Raw genomic sequence first — 16,822 nt, forward strand, 5'->3', positions numbered from 1 at the left:
TCCCAGGGACAGTATCCCTGTCGCCTTGGTTCTGTGGACCCCCGCTGCCGCCAGAGCGACGTCTTCCACTTCTGCCCCCCCCCTCTGCCTCTGGAGGGGGCATCACCCTGTGTGCTTGGGAAAGAACCCTGGGGTTTATGAAACCACATTTTCCCACCTTGTTGCCCTTTGGGGTACGGTCTGGATGGGGTGGAAAAATGGACTTGGACAGAGTCTTTCCCTCTTGCTCTCACCGGGTAAGGGTCTCCTTTACTTTGGGACCAAAAAGAGTGGCACCATCAAAAGGGGCATTAGTAAAGGAAGACTTGAAGGCTTCCGCAAGGGAGCATAGGCGCATCCAGGATTGTCTATGGAGAGCAATCTCTGAAGCCGCAGCCCTACTCGACCCTTCGGCTGCATACGAGATGAGCCTCATGGACGAGTTTAACAATAGATGTAAGGGTATTGAGCTGTGCTGTCACCTTATCCGCGACAGCAGCATCTGTAGTACCCTGGAGGGTATCTCCCAACTCTTTGATTAGATCCCTCTGTAAATGTGTGAAATGTGTCAAATAGTTCAGCGATCGCATGGAAAAAGTCACTGAACTGAAAATGCGCTTCCCATATCTGTCCATGGTCCTAGAATCTCTGTTAGGCGGATGGACAGACGAGGAAGATTCAGACATCTCCTTTTTAATGGCAGCTGCCACCACCATAGCGTCCACTGGAACTCCCTTTGTGAGGTATGCCTTATCCTGAGGGGCCGTAATATACTTATTAGGCTTTCTGGGAACTGGCTCCACTGTGTCAGGTGTCTCCCACGCCCTTCGAGCAATCAAATCCATTAACTCGTCGAAGGGTGGAGTGACCCAGGAGGAAGAAGGGCGAGCACAGAATGCCTTCAGCAAGACTGACTCATCCTCAGAAGGGGGTAGGGCTTGCCAATCACCTCTCTGTTTTAGGATCTCCAGGATGTCAGAGGAGGAGACATCCTCCGAGGGTGATTTTGGGGACCCTTCTGACTCATCTAAGTCAGTGTCTGATGTTAAGGACTCTTGTGGAGAATCCAAGTGCCTCCTCTTGCACAATCTTTTCCTCGGGACGTCATCGGGGGGGGTATCCGATGAAGCCTCTGAGGAAGAGGGGGCTCCCTCTGGGAGCGGCTGAGACACTGGTGCTCGACGCTTTTGAGTAGCCGTAGGTGCAGAAGAGGACAACGGGCCTTTATGGGAGGGAGATGTTGCTTCTGCTGACATAGTTGTCTAGGAAGACAAAACCTTCCTCATAAGGTCAAAGGCCCCTGGACCCCGAGCCGAGGAATCCCCCGGTTCTGAAGAACGCGGAGGTATCTCCGACGTGGAAGCCAAGGGCACCGACCCCGAGGATGGAGCCGAGGTGATCCGTGCCGAGGCGCCGAGAGGGAGAGTCGGCACCGAAACATCGGTTCGACTCTCGGTCCCGGAACCAAGGATAGATCGTCGGCTCTGCGAGTCCAGGAGAGGTTCCGACGGAGTCGAGGTCAACGGTGCCGACCGAGAAAGAGACGGTTCCGGCACCAAGGGCTCCACTATCAACAGATCAGCGTCTCCTGGCTCCAAGGGCTGAGTAGGCCTCGGAGGAGGACCAGATGGAGACAAGGGAAGGCCTTTGACACCAACTGAGAGGAGACTGCAATGAGTTTGGACAGGGCCGTGTTCTCCATCAACTTCTGCACCACACGATCTACGTCGGTGTCAGAGAGGGGCCTGGAAGACCGCGTCGAAGGAATAGAGGATGGTGCCAACCTCAAAAGAGCAGGAGGTGGCAGTTCCATCACCGGTTCCAAGACTCGAGGCTCGGTGACAGACACTAGCTCGATACTTGGCCCCGAAGTCTGTGGAACCGGTGAACGAACTTTAAAAGAAGAACTTGGAGCCGATGACATAGGCTCCAAAGTCTTCGACTCCTTCGAAGATTTAGAAGTCTGGTCTGACTTATCTAAAGCCTCCTGAAAAGCAGGCTTCAGAAGACTCCTGTCCATAAGCTTCCTGCGCCTATCTGTCATGACCCTTCCACTAAAGGAGTGACATATGGAGCAGTCCTCCTGAAGATGGAGAGGGCAAGACAGTAGACACAGGAGCTATGGTTGTCTGTGACAGACATCTTCTGTCCACACTGACATCTTTTAAAGCCTGACTTAACCTTCTCAGACATGTTAAGTCAAAAATGTCACAATCAACAGTGAAACAACAATCACTACTCTTAGACTTAGCCAAAGGCCGTGAAGAAAAAATATGAAGTGATTATTATCAGTTTAAGTGTCGAATCCAATATTTAGTGAGTGGGGTAGGCCCTAGGAATCCTAACTAAATAAAACTGTTTGAAAACACTAATATTTTAGTCAATCGGAACCAGAGACCATACACACACACACACACACACACACACACACACACACACACACACACACACACACACACAAAGTCTTTACAAATCTAAGAAATTTGTATCAAAATTCTATTAGAAAAAAAGCTAAATCTTATCTGACGTTGGCTCAGAGCTCTTCAAGTGATGTGATCAGTTCCAGCGGCAAACTAGATCTGAGGTAAGGGCAGAGGGGATTGTGGGAGATAGGTTGGTCTCGAGCTTCTTCTCGATGCAGAGCTTTGCTAAGCGGCCGACTTGGAGCCGAGGATCGGCTCCGAACCCATGTGTAAGAACAAACGGCGAGATTGAACACTCTCACATTACATTATTGTATCCTTTGGGAAATCATCTACCTCAAGGAAATACCACACTGACTATACGCCCTGAAGAGTTGATTCAGTTGTTTGGGATTTGGGAACATATGTGGACAGTGTCCTAACTTTTGACCAAAGTATGTCTGTTGTTGTTAAGAAAGTCCTTCTATATTGCACTGCTTATAAACAAAGGGATTGTGTTTAGATTTATGGATGTCATTGTCCCCATTTATCCAGCCCTCATTAAGCCAGTCATTGAATACAATGCCCCTTTTGGCATGCATCTGTCCAGACGCATTAAATGATTGGAATGCCCATATAGATACCTTACTAAAAGGATACAAGGCCTAAACATGTCCTACATGGACAGACTCAAAGTGCTCTTACTATACTTGATAACCTACAGACTGCTAAGAGGTGACCTGTGCCTGGCATACAAGGCATCTTCCAACTCATTACTGATGAATTTACTGCACATCAGCAAGTAAAATGGCATCAGAAATACCCAGTCTATGGATATAAACCTCTTCTACAACATCAGCAGAACAGCTTGGAGAGACAGGTATATCTCACAGAGGATACCGCTGCTCTGGAACAGACTCCATATCAACATTAAACAAATTTCATCCCTGTCCATATTCAAGTGGAACTTAGTTCTACTGATGGGAAAAATTTACTCCAGGACTGCCCTTTGTACTACTAATGGACAGAAGTAGCTCCTAAATGCCTTTTACCATGCATGGGATTCCTAAAATTAACTATGGTATGCTCCCAGTTATTCTCTTTAGGGGTAATATATAATTATCGACCATGAGATGGGCAAGGCCAATCTATTACCAAATGGGATAGGTTATTTCAAGCACAAAAATGGAAAACGGGTAGACTTAAAATAGCCCACCAGGACAGCTAGCATAGTACTTACCTATGAACCGATGTAGCACTTCACTCTCAGAATGCAAAATCGATGTCCTGGTGCGAACACAACAGCTGAATTTGTAATGTTTTTTCTTTATGTCTAGAAGGGTGAGTTATTTGTTCTGCATTTGCTCGAGCCTAGATACTTGAGGATGGAGTCATTTGATATGTGTGTTTGCTTTCTTTTGTTGTACTCTTCCTTATTCAAGATCATGGCATCTTGGAGAGCGAGCATGTAAATTAGAAAAATACACAACATTATTGACATTATTACTTTTTTACAATTTCAGCTAATTGCAGACCTGGAAAGTTTTCATTTTTGGCTGCAACTAGATTATTTTCACAAAATCACTTTGTTTTGAGTAATGTTGGTGTGATCCACTTGTGTACTTGATAAAACAGTTCCATGCATTTGGGTATGAGAGAATGTGTTTTGGTGGACTGGCAATCAATGAAGTATAGTTGGCCCATTCGTGGTTGATTTGTGATATTTCTTATTGCAGAAACAGGAACTTCTAGATCCAAAAGAGTCAGAAATTTTTGAATTCCATTTCTCTGACTTTGACTTCAGTGAAACAGACCTGATTAAATGTGGTATTCAGATGTACTACCAGCTTGGAGTAGTGAAAAAGTTCCAGATCTCACCAGAGGTAGGTGATAAAGCTTGTATTACAAGAAGCAGCAGGCAGCAATTCTATTAAACAGCAAGAACAGATTTTATGTAGCAGATTGTCATTTTTTTCCAGTTTTATTCTATATTTTCAAATGTGGGATTTGATAGCATCCAAATAGCTTGTTATTCCTGAATATTACTTTTATATAATTAAAATCTAGTGTCAGATTGGCATGGCCAAGTCTGTTTCTGTCTGTGTCAATTGCTTTGGTGCTGCAATTCTTTCGCAATTTGTAGATCAGGTTGTGTTTTACCTTTGCTAAAAATTATCTCTGCATCATTCCAAAACAGTCCCTGATATACAAGCAGCTCTAACAGTAAGTCCCTCATTAGAATATAACATTTTTTATTTCTGAGAGAAAAAAATATTAACTTTTGACAGGAATTGTTATGGGGAAACATTCTACTAAGCTGAATTAAGCAGTTTCCGGAGATGACAACACCGAACTCTCACTAAACCGAACTTGAACATATATATATATATATATATATATATATATATATATATATATATATATATATATATATCTATGAGAGAGAGAGAGACAGAATGAAGGCACTTGGCCAACATGTGGAAATTTGCCCTTTTCCCTCAATGTAGTACAATCCCGGAGTTGGTATATTTAGTTGGGGGGGGGGGTGGCTTTGACTTACTTCAATTATTTTGTTGAATGCTGGCCGATTGTCTTCTTTTCCTGTAAAAACGTTGGTAATGTGATGGTTCAGTTTACTGCAATTTCAGTGTTGTTGTTTTCGTAATCTGCAGTTTGGGAAAGCACAACATTCAGTCTACCAAAGTAGACCCATATATGGATCTACTTCAAATTAATGAAAACCCACTTACCCAAAGACTAAATCATCGAGACGAGTTGTCCAAAACCTGATTTTAATTAACAACCTTATTACCGAAACTTTTCTTAGGGTAAGTATCCAGTTGACCAACATGGGGAAATTTGCGTTTTCCCTACTGTAGTGCGATCTTGGAGTTGGTATATTTAATTAGGGGGGGATGTGGAGATAGTGCAGTGTGTTTCTTCTTGAAATGTTGGTCGACTGGATACTTACCCTGAGAAACATTTTGGCAATACAGTTGTTCATTAAAATCTGGTTTCAGACATCCTGTCTCGGCAATTTCATTTTTGGGTAAGTGAGTTTTGATTAATTTGAAGTAGACCCTATATATGGACCTACTATTATATACCAAAAGCCCACAATCCCAAACTTTATTTTCACAAGACAAAAATAATGAAACTGAGAATCTAGAACCGCATACTTTTTCCCCGGTCAAGTAGACACTTGACTAAAAATACACAAAACACACTGTACCAGCTGAAACCCACTTAGGTGAGGGCTATACCCCCAACTCCCTCCCTAAATTTATCAAATTTAGGATTGCACTACAGTGGGGAAAAGAGCATATTTCCCCACAATGGGCAAGTGTTTACTTGGCATGGGAAAAAAATTTCATTTTTGGGTAAGTGAGTTTTGATTAATTTGAAGTAGACCCTATATATGGACCTACTATTATATACCAAAAGCCCACAATCCCAAACTTTATTTTCATAAGACAAAAATAATGAAACTGAGAATCTAGAACCGCATACTTTTTCCCCGGTCAAGTAGACACTTGACTAAAAATACACTGTACCAGCTGAAACCCACTTAGGTGAGGGCTATACCTCCAACTCCCTCCCTAAATTTATCAAATTTAATATATATATATATATATATATATATATATATATATATATATATATATATATATATATATATATATATATATATATATATATATATATATCTAAAGGAATTTCAGATTATCAATTTACAATTTAAAGACATTTTTGCTATGGTTGAGCCATTAGAAACGATCCATAAATCAGTCCCAGAAATTAATAAATGAATCTGAGCAACCATGATAAAGAACAGATCTAGACTGCTTTTGAATCGATTAGAAAATACTTTTAAATAATGACAATGACAATTCAAAACTTTCTCAAACTAATGCAAAGGCTTTGTTGATATTAGCACCAGACAATTTGAAGAAATTAAATGGCTGGCAGAAGTTTGTTAAGCTATGTTAACAGATGCAGAAGTTTCAGTGAATGATGTCTATGCTGCAGATCAGCAGGTCGAGATACATTACAACTTTTATATGGGAAACAGATTAAGCTGGGGTGCCTTCTGTGCGGAGTCTGCATGTACTCCCTGTGGTCGCGTGGGTTTCCTCCGGGTGCTCCGGTTTCCTCCCACATCCCAAAGACATGCAGTAGGTGGATTGGACACTCTAAATTGGCCCTAGGTGTGAGTGTGTGTGTGTGTGTGTGTGTGTGTGTGTGTGTGTGTGTGTGTGCGCGCCTTCTGTGGAAGGTTGGGCACCGGGCTGACAACTCGACACTGAAAAACTCCACTGACAATCATGAGCGGACAGGTGATCCGCTGTGGTGACCCCTAACCGGGAAAAGCCGAAAGAAGAAGAAGAATATGGAAAACATATTAAGAAAAAATAGCATAAGGGTACACAAAGTTCCTGTAGGAACACAGGACTGGACCATGAGAAATGTTTTTTCTAGGTAGATCCCTGCAATTTTGCCTCTCCCATAAATAACTTTTCACCAGTAATTAAAGAGCACACATCTTTAGCAGCCAACAGCAGCTTCACAGAAATCAAGTACAATAATAATTTCATGCCTTTACGGTGATAAAACAAATGGTCCATAGTACAGAAAGATAAGGTCTAATGACCCTGGTGATCTGATTATGATTAGTGTTTTGGGTGACAGAGGTGATGATCAAATGAGGATTGGAATAAGTGAGACATGCCAATTCAGCAATCCTAGGTGGAGCTAGGACTTCCAAGATGGCTGCACATTGAGCAACAGCTTAATTTCAGCTCTCCCAGTGTGAAAACAGAAATTCAGAAGAAAGAGCCACTGAACTCTTTTTGGGGTAAATTGCAGCAAGTGGCTAGTAAGTGCACTCTCTGGATGCCAGCAAAAGAAAAAAAAATTCAGAGAACCTGAAAGAAAATCAACCACAAAAGGTGAGGAAAAAAAAACACAGACTGGGAAGAATTCTGCAGCTGTTCAGCAAACAGCAGTGCAAGCTCCATCTTTGGTGCAAGACACGACTTCCAGTAACTTAGAGGAAAAAATAAGTCAAATATACTCAGAGCTGATTAAAATAAAACACTGATGGAGTATATCAACTCAAATAACAAAAGGCTGGATAACATGGAAGAAGCTTTAAACAGATATTCAGATGAGGTGATAAAACTGCAAAAAATGGAGGTTGAAATAAAGAAAAGACTCACTGAATAAAATAGAATTAGAGGACAGAGCACTCAGAGAAAACCTGAGATTTTCTGCTGTCCCAGGGAAGCCAGAAGGAGCAGACTATTAATTTTATGAAAGCCCAAATAAACAACTGGACTGGTATTCCTCAGCAGTAGTTCTTAACTGGAAGAACACATTGTATGTATGCTCCACATCTGGCCATGAGAAAGCAACCTGGACCTTTAATAGTAAAGATGCAATACTACCAGCAGGAGCTGATTCTAAAGAAACTGTAGCAGGACAATGTACTAAAAGTGGGAGACAGCAGAGTATTTGTGGAGAATGATTATCCACTGTACATCTGGCAGAAGGGAAGTAAATTTATTCCACTAAATCAGGGAATGTTGAAAAGCAGGTGTGAGATTCAAACTGCTGTATCCAGCTAGCCTCAGAATATTCTTTCCTGGAGGGACAAAATCATTTTTGATGAAGAACATGCTAAAGAGGAAATAAAGTTTATCCAACAAAAGGTGAACTGTGAAACAGAAGGAGATTCTGCTTCTTGTTCTTTTGAGAGACTTTGCCAGTGAAACCTTTTCCCGTGTTTCAAAGGAAAATGCTTAGCAGAGAGAAAAAAGCACAAGAGCTGACTAGAAGAACTGAGAGTTTGTTGGAAAAAGAAGCAAAGACTAGATTTGGGAGATGGAGATAAACAGGAATAAAACCTACAACTCAGAAATTGACAAAAAATGTGGGATTATAAAGCATTAATTATATTTGTGAAACATGACAGAACAAGAAAACCAGGAAATATTGGACTTTTTTGACTTTGTTAAACTTGGAGGGGACTCTAAATCATATGCCCTACTTCATGTCATTAATGTTTGGAGGAGCACTTGGGTGAGGGAAAGAGGAAGAAAGGAGTTAACTGCAAGTAAAACAAATGTTTGCTCTTAACAGTAATATCTCTATAGTGTGCGATATGTACAAGCTATAAAGTTTTTTCAGTTATTTTCAAGTGTAATGGGGATATGAAAGTGCCTCTGTTTTTTTCCGTCTTTTCTCCTTCTTCGTGTTCAGTATTAAGCAATGTAGGCAATGCAATGTAAAAAAAAAAAAAAAGGTCTGTGCAAGAGAGTATGATACAAGATAAAAATGATGTGCTTTTTCTTATTCTTGCACAGGAGAATGGTTGGATTAAAAGCTCTTGGCTTTATCTAGTAGCACATTTTAGGAGAAAGCAAATAAAGAACATTGAACGTAATAAAGCTCTCCTGCAACAATTACATAAATACATACATACATACTTGTAGAAGCAATTCTGTATCTGGTTATGTCAACATGGAGACAATCTGTTAAAGAGTAATAAAAATGGAATACTTCTTTTAATGACTTTTTTCCAGTAGCTAGGAGATGGCATTTTCTTAAAGCATTTAAGAGTTTTCTCATTCTGGGAGAGCAATAAAGATAAGACAAAAGTAGACAGCACTTAGAAGCACAGGCTGTACTATGCATCTTAGCATGGATAACCTTCCTATTAGGTTAACTGAAGTCTGTGAGTGTGGCTGTCAGTTTGGGACAATTGTTCCTATTAGGAAGGTAAAACTTTAATATCTGAAGATGTACATAGTTTTGTGTGTTAATATTAAGTTAATAGGTGTTGGGGTATATTGAGGGTATATTTATTTATTTGTTTGAAGGCTTTCAATAAAACAACATGTTTTGTAAGATGTGATATAGGCTTAAATGGATAAAACAAGAAACAACTGTATAAAAAGGTCAGCCTGCCAAACATTAGTGTGTGTATGTAACACAAAAGCTGAAACTAGATGCATAACCAAAAAATCTGTTACAAATAAAAGGAGGGAATAATAACCTTTCAACATAATGACCCTTTCGATACTATCTTTAAATGTGAATGGTCTCACAGACATTGACAAAAAAGAAAGAGTAGTGAACTATATTAAAATGTACAGTGCAAATAGCTATGCTACAGGAGGCACATTTGGAAAGAAACGAAACATGTGAATTTGATAAAGAAAGGTTTGCAGGACTGTTATTCAGTAGAATACCTGGGACAAAGGAAAAGAGGAGTACTTATATTAAATTGTAAAAGGAGTACCAACAGTGGTGGGAGAGGTTAAAAAAACATAATAATGGTAGATATGTAGTACTAAGGGGCTACTGGGAAGGGAGGAGGATTACACTGGCATGTACTTACTGTATATTCCACCTAAAACCGCTATAATGGAGCTTAAGAAAATTCTGGGAGAAATAATCAGTTTTCAGCAGAGATTATTACTTATAGGTGGGGACTAGAATTTGATTTGCAGCAGGAAATATGCATCTGGGGGGCCCAGATGGGAAAATATAACAAAGGGGGTAGAATTTGTGAAGAAATTTATGAAAATATTTGGCACGAAGATGTAAATTCAGTAGGTGTTCGGTGTGAATTTACATATTATTCCCCGAGATACAACAACTGGGCAGAGTACATTTCACTGGAACATGTGCATTTAATTGAAAGTTTTGATACGCATCCAATAACTATTAACAAACTTATAGCACAATGACTCAGGAAACAGAAAGTAGAAAGGGTTGTCACCATGCTTAGAGAGCCTATAAGAAGGAAAACCAGAAATCCTGTAGAGGTATTAGAAAAATTTCAGAAATTTTATGAAAGTCTGAATAAAGCACAGAAATCTAGAGACCAAGAAAATGTACACATGGAAATGTTTATGGAAGAATTAAATATGCCAAGGTTAGAGGCATATGAGGCTCAATTATTAAAAGTTAGGATAGGAGGACATGAGATAATAATGGTGATGTATAACCAATCAACAGGAAAGTCCCCAGGGATATATATTATTCTTGTGGAAGTTTGGAACCTAGGAGGGAAACTAATAAATATCTGGAAGGTTTTGTTTAACAGTATTTTAAGAGGAGGAAGAGCACTAACATTCTGGAAGAAAGAGGTGGTGGCTGTAATACCTAGAGAGGCTAAAGACCCATTAGATTCAGCTTCATATGGGCCCATTTCCATCCTAAACCATGATTATAAAGTGTTTCTATCTATAGTGGCTAAAAGAATGGCAAAGGTGATGTCAACATAGACAGACCCAGATCAGTGTGGTTTTGTGGAGGGGAGGCAAACATTTGACACTATTCTATGGTGCTTAGCCCTCACAGCAAAATATCTATGTATTTATTTAATGACATTTGTTTACCAGAATGGCTTGACTGGGCAAGAGCTGCCCTTTTCACCAGAGGCCAGGGGTGGAAAATCCATCACCTTTATATTAAGAATGTTCTAAATTACTTCAAAAAGTAAAACTGCAGTAAGGTACTAGTGGTAAGAATTATTTTTCTTTTCTGTACATGTTTTCATAGTGTTTCAAGCAAGGATATTTATATTCAAAATTCCAATATAGTTAAATAGAGATTTTAACATAACAGTTTCTAGGTTACTCACATTGTGAGGTGATTTATCTTTGTAGATTAGGTAGACAGGAGATCAAAAATGCACTTGATCTATTGGCATTGCTATGTTCAGTAATATATGCTGTAATTTTAACTATCCTGATAAGGTGCATATACACACAGCCAGGGGTTGTGAAGGTGTTCTCATTTATAATTTTAAGATATTAAACTAGTTAAATTTGCCTTAGGTGAGGTGGGAGGGAGTTCCATAGTTCTGAGACAGAACTAGAGTATAGCCTGCCTCCTAATTAATTGCTTGACTTGATAGGGATTACAAGAGATATATCACTAGATCTTAGCTCGCTATTTGTTGTATATGGAAAAATTATGTTCTTTAGGGATGGGCAGGAATTCTGTTTGTAGATGAGGGTATGAGCTGTAAGGAGTAGTGTATAGGTTAATTAGTGTGGTAGCTCTATCTAGCTCATCGGTTTAAGAGCTGTGCAGTGATATGCGTTATATGGGAGCCTGGCAGAAAATTTGGATGTTTTATTGTAGGAGGCTTTTACTAGGTGGATTGTAGGTTTGTGAGGAAAGGGGGTGCATAGGGAGAAGATAGGAGGAAATACTTTTCCTAGCCTGATCTGTTAGAGAGGGTCAGGCCTAGTATAAAGTACCAAGTTTTATGTGCATTTTCTTAATGGTTTGTAGTATGTGCTGGTTGAATTTAAGGTTTTTGTTTATTGTAACACCAAGCAATTTAGTCTGTGTTACTGCTTCAATCCTTTTGTCTATGGATGGGATTTGTAAGGTTTGTTTTTGTAGTGCAAGTTTTGGCAAAAAGATTTTTTTTTTGGAATTCAATAGTAAAAAGCACTGAATAGCCACACTTAGGTTCATAGGTTCATACTAGGCTATCTGCTCTAGGGCATTTATAAGCCTAGCCAGAATGTGTTTGGCTTTCGCCACCCATTTTAAATTTATTTTGCTATGCCCTTTTTCGTGGTTAGTATACTGTGCCTCTGTCTAACAGTGACACAGAAGTGATACCTATGGTAAACCTATGATCTCCCATCCACTCATCAATATTCCTCTTGAAGAGAGTCAATGAGGGACTCTGCCTAACCTGGACCGGGATTTTACTCCAGAGTGAAGGGAGCCTCTGGGTTATGAATCTGTCCCTCCAGCATGTCCTATTTATTTCAGTGCTGAGGTTCAAGTCTCTCGAGCATTTAGCTCAATGGGATTTGGATTTTCTGAGGTGCAGCATGTTCATTAATTCCGGGTTGGACATGGCTTTATTCGTCAGGCACAGATCGCCTCTGAACAGGCGGTATGCCACTGAGTAGAGCTGGAGTTTCTTTAACCGGGCAGCATATGGCATCTGTTTGAGCCCTTTGATCCTCTTGGTGAGGTACTTTTGGGGTCTTTCCTGTTGCTGCAGGTGTCTGGTAAGGTACATCCCAAAAGGAGCATTGTACTCAATTATGGGCCTGATGAGGGATGAGTAAAGAGGCACGATGACCTCCCCTGATCTAGAAATGAATCCCTTCATGATTAGGTGGGCTATATAAAATGTTTTTCTAGCCACTTTGGCCACGTGGTTGTCAAATGAGAGATTGCGATCAACTTGGGCCCCCAGGTCCCTAATTACTTCTTCTGTACTTAATGGATTACCACCTATGTGGTAATTTGTGGACACTTTTTGCCAAAGGGGATGACTATACACTTTTTGGCATTTAGCTTGATGAAAATGAGTGTAACAGTAAAAGAGAACTTCCTGCACGGAGGCAACTGCACGGCTGGAGAAAAGCAAGCACATGTACAAAAACAAAAAACAGCCAGCAGACTAAATCCTGGTGAATAAGTCCATTTAATGAATATAAAAATTCATTCAGTAGAGACAGCAAAGGTACACAGACCGGTTTCTGCTGGTTAATACACACACCCTTCCTCAATGTAAAACAAGTCACTCAAAAACTGTCATTTAAATATCAAACAAAACAATGTGATTGGTTACACTTAGAACTGCTCATTTAATCCTGGTGGAAATAAACCACCTAACTTAATAATCCATTTTTACTCTTTGGAACTCAATAGAGAATGCCAGCAATGGCATGCAACAAAAACTCCTCAATTTCTTTTTTAAATTTCATGGTAGGATTGATAACCATCTCAGCATAATATTTCCTGTCAGATAGTTGTCTCTTGGCTTCTTGGTCATAGTAGAGCCAATTTAGAATCACGACAGCTCCACCTTTGTCAGCTGAAATGATAACAATCTGATGGTTGTTCTGTAAATCTTGTATAGCATATTTTTCTGGAGTAGAAATATTATTGAATTTCAAACGAGATTCTGATCTTACATAATGTAGATCTTTGAGAATGTTGTTCTGAAATTGCAAAACAGCAGGATGCATAGGGGTGAAAATTGTGATTATGCTCTATTCAAACATCAGGTAGTTCATCCAACTGCTAATTTTTTATTTACCATAATTGACACTATCAAGGGTAATAAACAAAATAAAACTGGCTGGCATTCTCTATTGAGTTCCAAAGAGAAAAAATGGATTATTAAGTTAGGTGGTTTATTTCCACCAGGATTAAATGAGCAGTTCTAAGTGTAACCAATCACATTGTTTTGTTTGATATTTAAATGACAGTTTTTGAGTGACTTGTTTTACATTGAGGAAGGCTGTGTGTATTAACCAGCCGAAACCGGTCTGTGTACCTTTGCTGTCTCTACTGAATGAATTTTTATATTCATTAAATGGACTTATTCACCAGGATTTAGTCTGCGGGCTGTTTTTTGTTTTTGTACATTTAGCTTGAGGATGGCTCTGGCACCAGTTGTCTGTTTCTATGAGGCCCTTTTGGAGGATGCTTGTGTCGGCTGGAGAGTCGATTATGGTGCCCAGTTTTCAGTCATCTGCGAACTTGGTCAGCCACAGTCCTTCCGTGTTGGCCTGTACCTCCGAGAAATATATACCGAACAAGAGAGGTCCCAGGACTGAGCCTTGTGGGACACCACTTGCAACTGGTTTGGAGTCTGACATGGCTCCAGCAATTCTAACCATGTGAGTTCTGTCCTTGAGCCAGTTTGCAATCCATCTAGTGACATAGGGGTTTATATTTAAGCTGGTGAGCTTATCTATAATGCCCGAGTGGGGTATTGTATCGAAGGCTTTTACGAGGTCCAGGTAGGCTGTGTGGACCACCTTCCCCTCGTCAATGGCCTTGGTGACTGTTTCAAAGAAATCAACCAGGTTTAAGAGGCAGGATCTGCCCTTAACAAAGCTGAACTGGGTAGGATCCAGTGTCTGTAGGTCCCCAATATCTTTATTTATGAGGTCCATGATGATCCTTTCCATAGCTTTGCAGACCAAGCTAGTCAGGCTTATGGGGCGATAGTTTCCAGGATCTGTTGAGGCACCACCTTTATGGAGAGGGACCACTGTTGCTGTACGCCACTCTTTGGGCACATGTCCTGTAGTAAGGCTGAGATTGAACAGTAGTTTTATGTTTGGGTTTAGCTCTTCTTGGAGTTCATGTAGGATGCAGCCCGGGACACCGTCTGGTCCCATTGATGCTGTGCTTTTTGCTTTGGAGAGGGCGGCTCTTACCTGAGCATCTGAGATGTCAGGGGGGCAGCACTCTGCTGGGATAGATATTTGCCCTTTTGGTAGGGAGGGGGGGGAGTTTGCGCTGAACCTGTCAGCTAGGATGTTGGCAATGTCTGTGGGTTCAGTGTATTTTTTGTCATTTTGGACTAATTCTGAGCATATATGGGAATTACCACCCAGGTTCCTAACATAACTAAAGAAAGCCTTGTGATTATCCTTAGTGTCCTGTGCAATTTTTCTCTCGAAGCTGGCCTTAGACAATTTTATGAGTGCCCGTAGTTTTTTGCTAATACTGATCAGTGATGCCTTCCCTTTTGGGATTTTGCTCTATCATTTAGTAGCTTCCTCCTTCTATTGTATAGTTTGTTTATGGCTGGGGTCCACCAGACAGGACGTCTGCCTTTGGAGGATTGGGTCTTGGTTTTATTTGGGATCGCATGATCCATGCATTCCTAAAGGTGTTCATAGAATGTGTTTATAAAGGATTTTGCGGTCTGGGCGATTTTCCACAGGTCTGGGGCTTTGAAGGATTCCACTTCGGTTTTGAGGAGTGTGAAATTTGCTTTAGAGAAGTTTTTCACTGTGGTTTTCTGGGCAGGGGGTGGGGTCAGGATGTGAATATCCAGTGAGATTAGTTTATGGTCTGATCTTACCAGTGAGGGATACACTTCTGGTCTGGAGCATAGAGTCCCCATGTTGGTGATGATCAGGTCCAGTATGTTTTCCCCTCTTGTGGGAGTGGTAACAAGTTGTTCCATAGCATTGGAGTTTATAAATTCTAGGAACCTTTTGGCTAGGGTGTTGGAGCTATGTTTGGGTAGTTGAAGTCGCCCAATATAATGGTGTTTGGAGAGACCTTCATATTTTCCAGTGTTCTCAGGAAGGCTGAGTGGGGTTCCTGGGTTTGGGAGGGTGGTCTGTAGCAGGCTATAAACTGGAAGGCAGTTTTACCCACTGTTGGTTGCACATGGATAGTCTCTGATGTTTCGTGCTTTGCCACCAACCTGGAAGTGTGGGCATCTTTGATGAATATCGATACTCCCCCTCCTTTTGTGGTTTGGTCCAGGTTTTGGGGCCGAAAAGCATGGTATGAGGTATAACCTGGTAGTGCTGAGGTGCTCTCGGGAGCCCTGAACCAGGTTTCTGTTACTGCACAGATATCGATGTTCTCCATGCGAAGGAGAGTTTCGAGTGCGTGCATCTTGAGGTTTAGACTTCTGGTGTTGAGTAGCATTACTCTTAGTTTCTTATCCCTTGTGATACCTATGGAGGTGGGTTTGTCTTTTGAGCCTTGCCTAAAAAAGGCACTATGGGGGTAGCAAGAGCCTTTGCCAATATCCGAAAGCCCAGGGTGACAGGTGCAAGCCGTCCCTAGCGAAGCATCGTGGCTTGTCGAGCATATCATCCCAAGCTGACAGGCATTGGATCCCCTTTGAATGACACCAGTACTTAAGCCAATTCTTGAAATTGATCATCTTGTCTTCATATTGTGGCATCATTCTTGGTGAGGGTAAGATGCTACTCAAGGTCAGGGTCATACCGGCCTGGGCTACATGCTCAGAGAGCTCCTTTAGGTCTCTTTTCATGTAGTCCAGGGAGGTACGTCTCAGGTCATTCACACCAGCATGGACAATGACTGAGTCATATTTGTACTTGCCTTGGAGTGACCTGAGTGCTTGTGTTATGTGGTGGATCCTAGCGCCCAACAGGCTGCTCACCGTGACCCTCTCCTTGTTCAGCCTGGTGAGTGGGACGTCAGTGTGCCTGACGATAGAGTCATCTATTACAAGTGTATCAGGTGTGTTGTTTAGTCTTAAGGGCTGTGACTGTTCGGCACACTGGCTGTGAGATATGTGTTGCACGTGTTTTGTTTTGGGGTAGCGGTTGCTTGGGTGTCTGCTTTGGAGGTCTCTGCTGCTTAGGCAGATCTTTATTTAGAGCCTCCGAGTATGTTTTTGTGTGATTATGTGTTTGGTTTGCTGTCGTGGTAGGTCTATGTGAGACTGGAATTATAGTGAGTGTGGTTTCCTTCTCCTCCTGACTGGTTATGCCAGTACTGAGTTGAGAGAGCTTAGCCTCCAGTTTGGCTATATGGTTGCATCTCTCACATGTGTTGGAATTTGTTGGGAGGAGGAGAGTGTTGTCTATGTACATGAGGCATTTGTAACATTGCCTCAAGATTCCCAGATTCACCAGCTGGACCGGAGAGGAGATTGA

General features: G+C 41.2%; 1 protein-coding gene across 1 annotated transcript in view; it reads left to right on the forward strand.

Moving 5' to 3' along the window:
* LOC122792803 (rod cGMP-specific 3',5'-cyclic phosphodiesterase subunit beta-like) overlaps nt 1–16,822 on the forward strand; it is an 897,069-nt gene that overhangs the window by 441,197 nt on the left and 439,050 nt on the right. The window contains exon 13 of the mRNA XM_044060372.1: nt 4,118–4,264. Coding sequence (XP_043916307.1) covers nt 4,118–4,264 — 147 coding nt within the window. The remainder of the gene's footprint in view (nt 1–4,117; nt 4,265–16,822) is intronic.

The sequence above is a fragment of the Protopterus annectens genome, chromosome 2.part0 (assembly GCF_019279795.1).
Source record: "Protopterus annectens isolate FY-2018-M chromosome 2.part0, PAN1.0, whole genome shotgun sequence".
In the NCBI taxonomy this organism is placed as follows: domain Eukaryota; kingdom Metazoa; phylum Chordata; order Ceratodontiformes; family Protopteridae; genus Protopterus; species Protopterus annectens.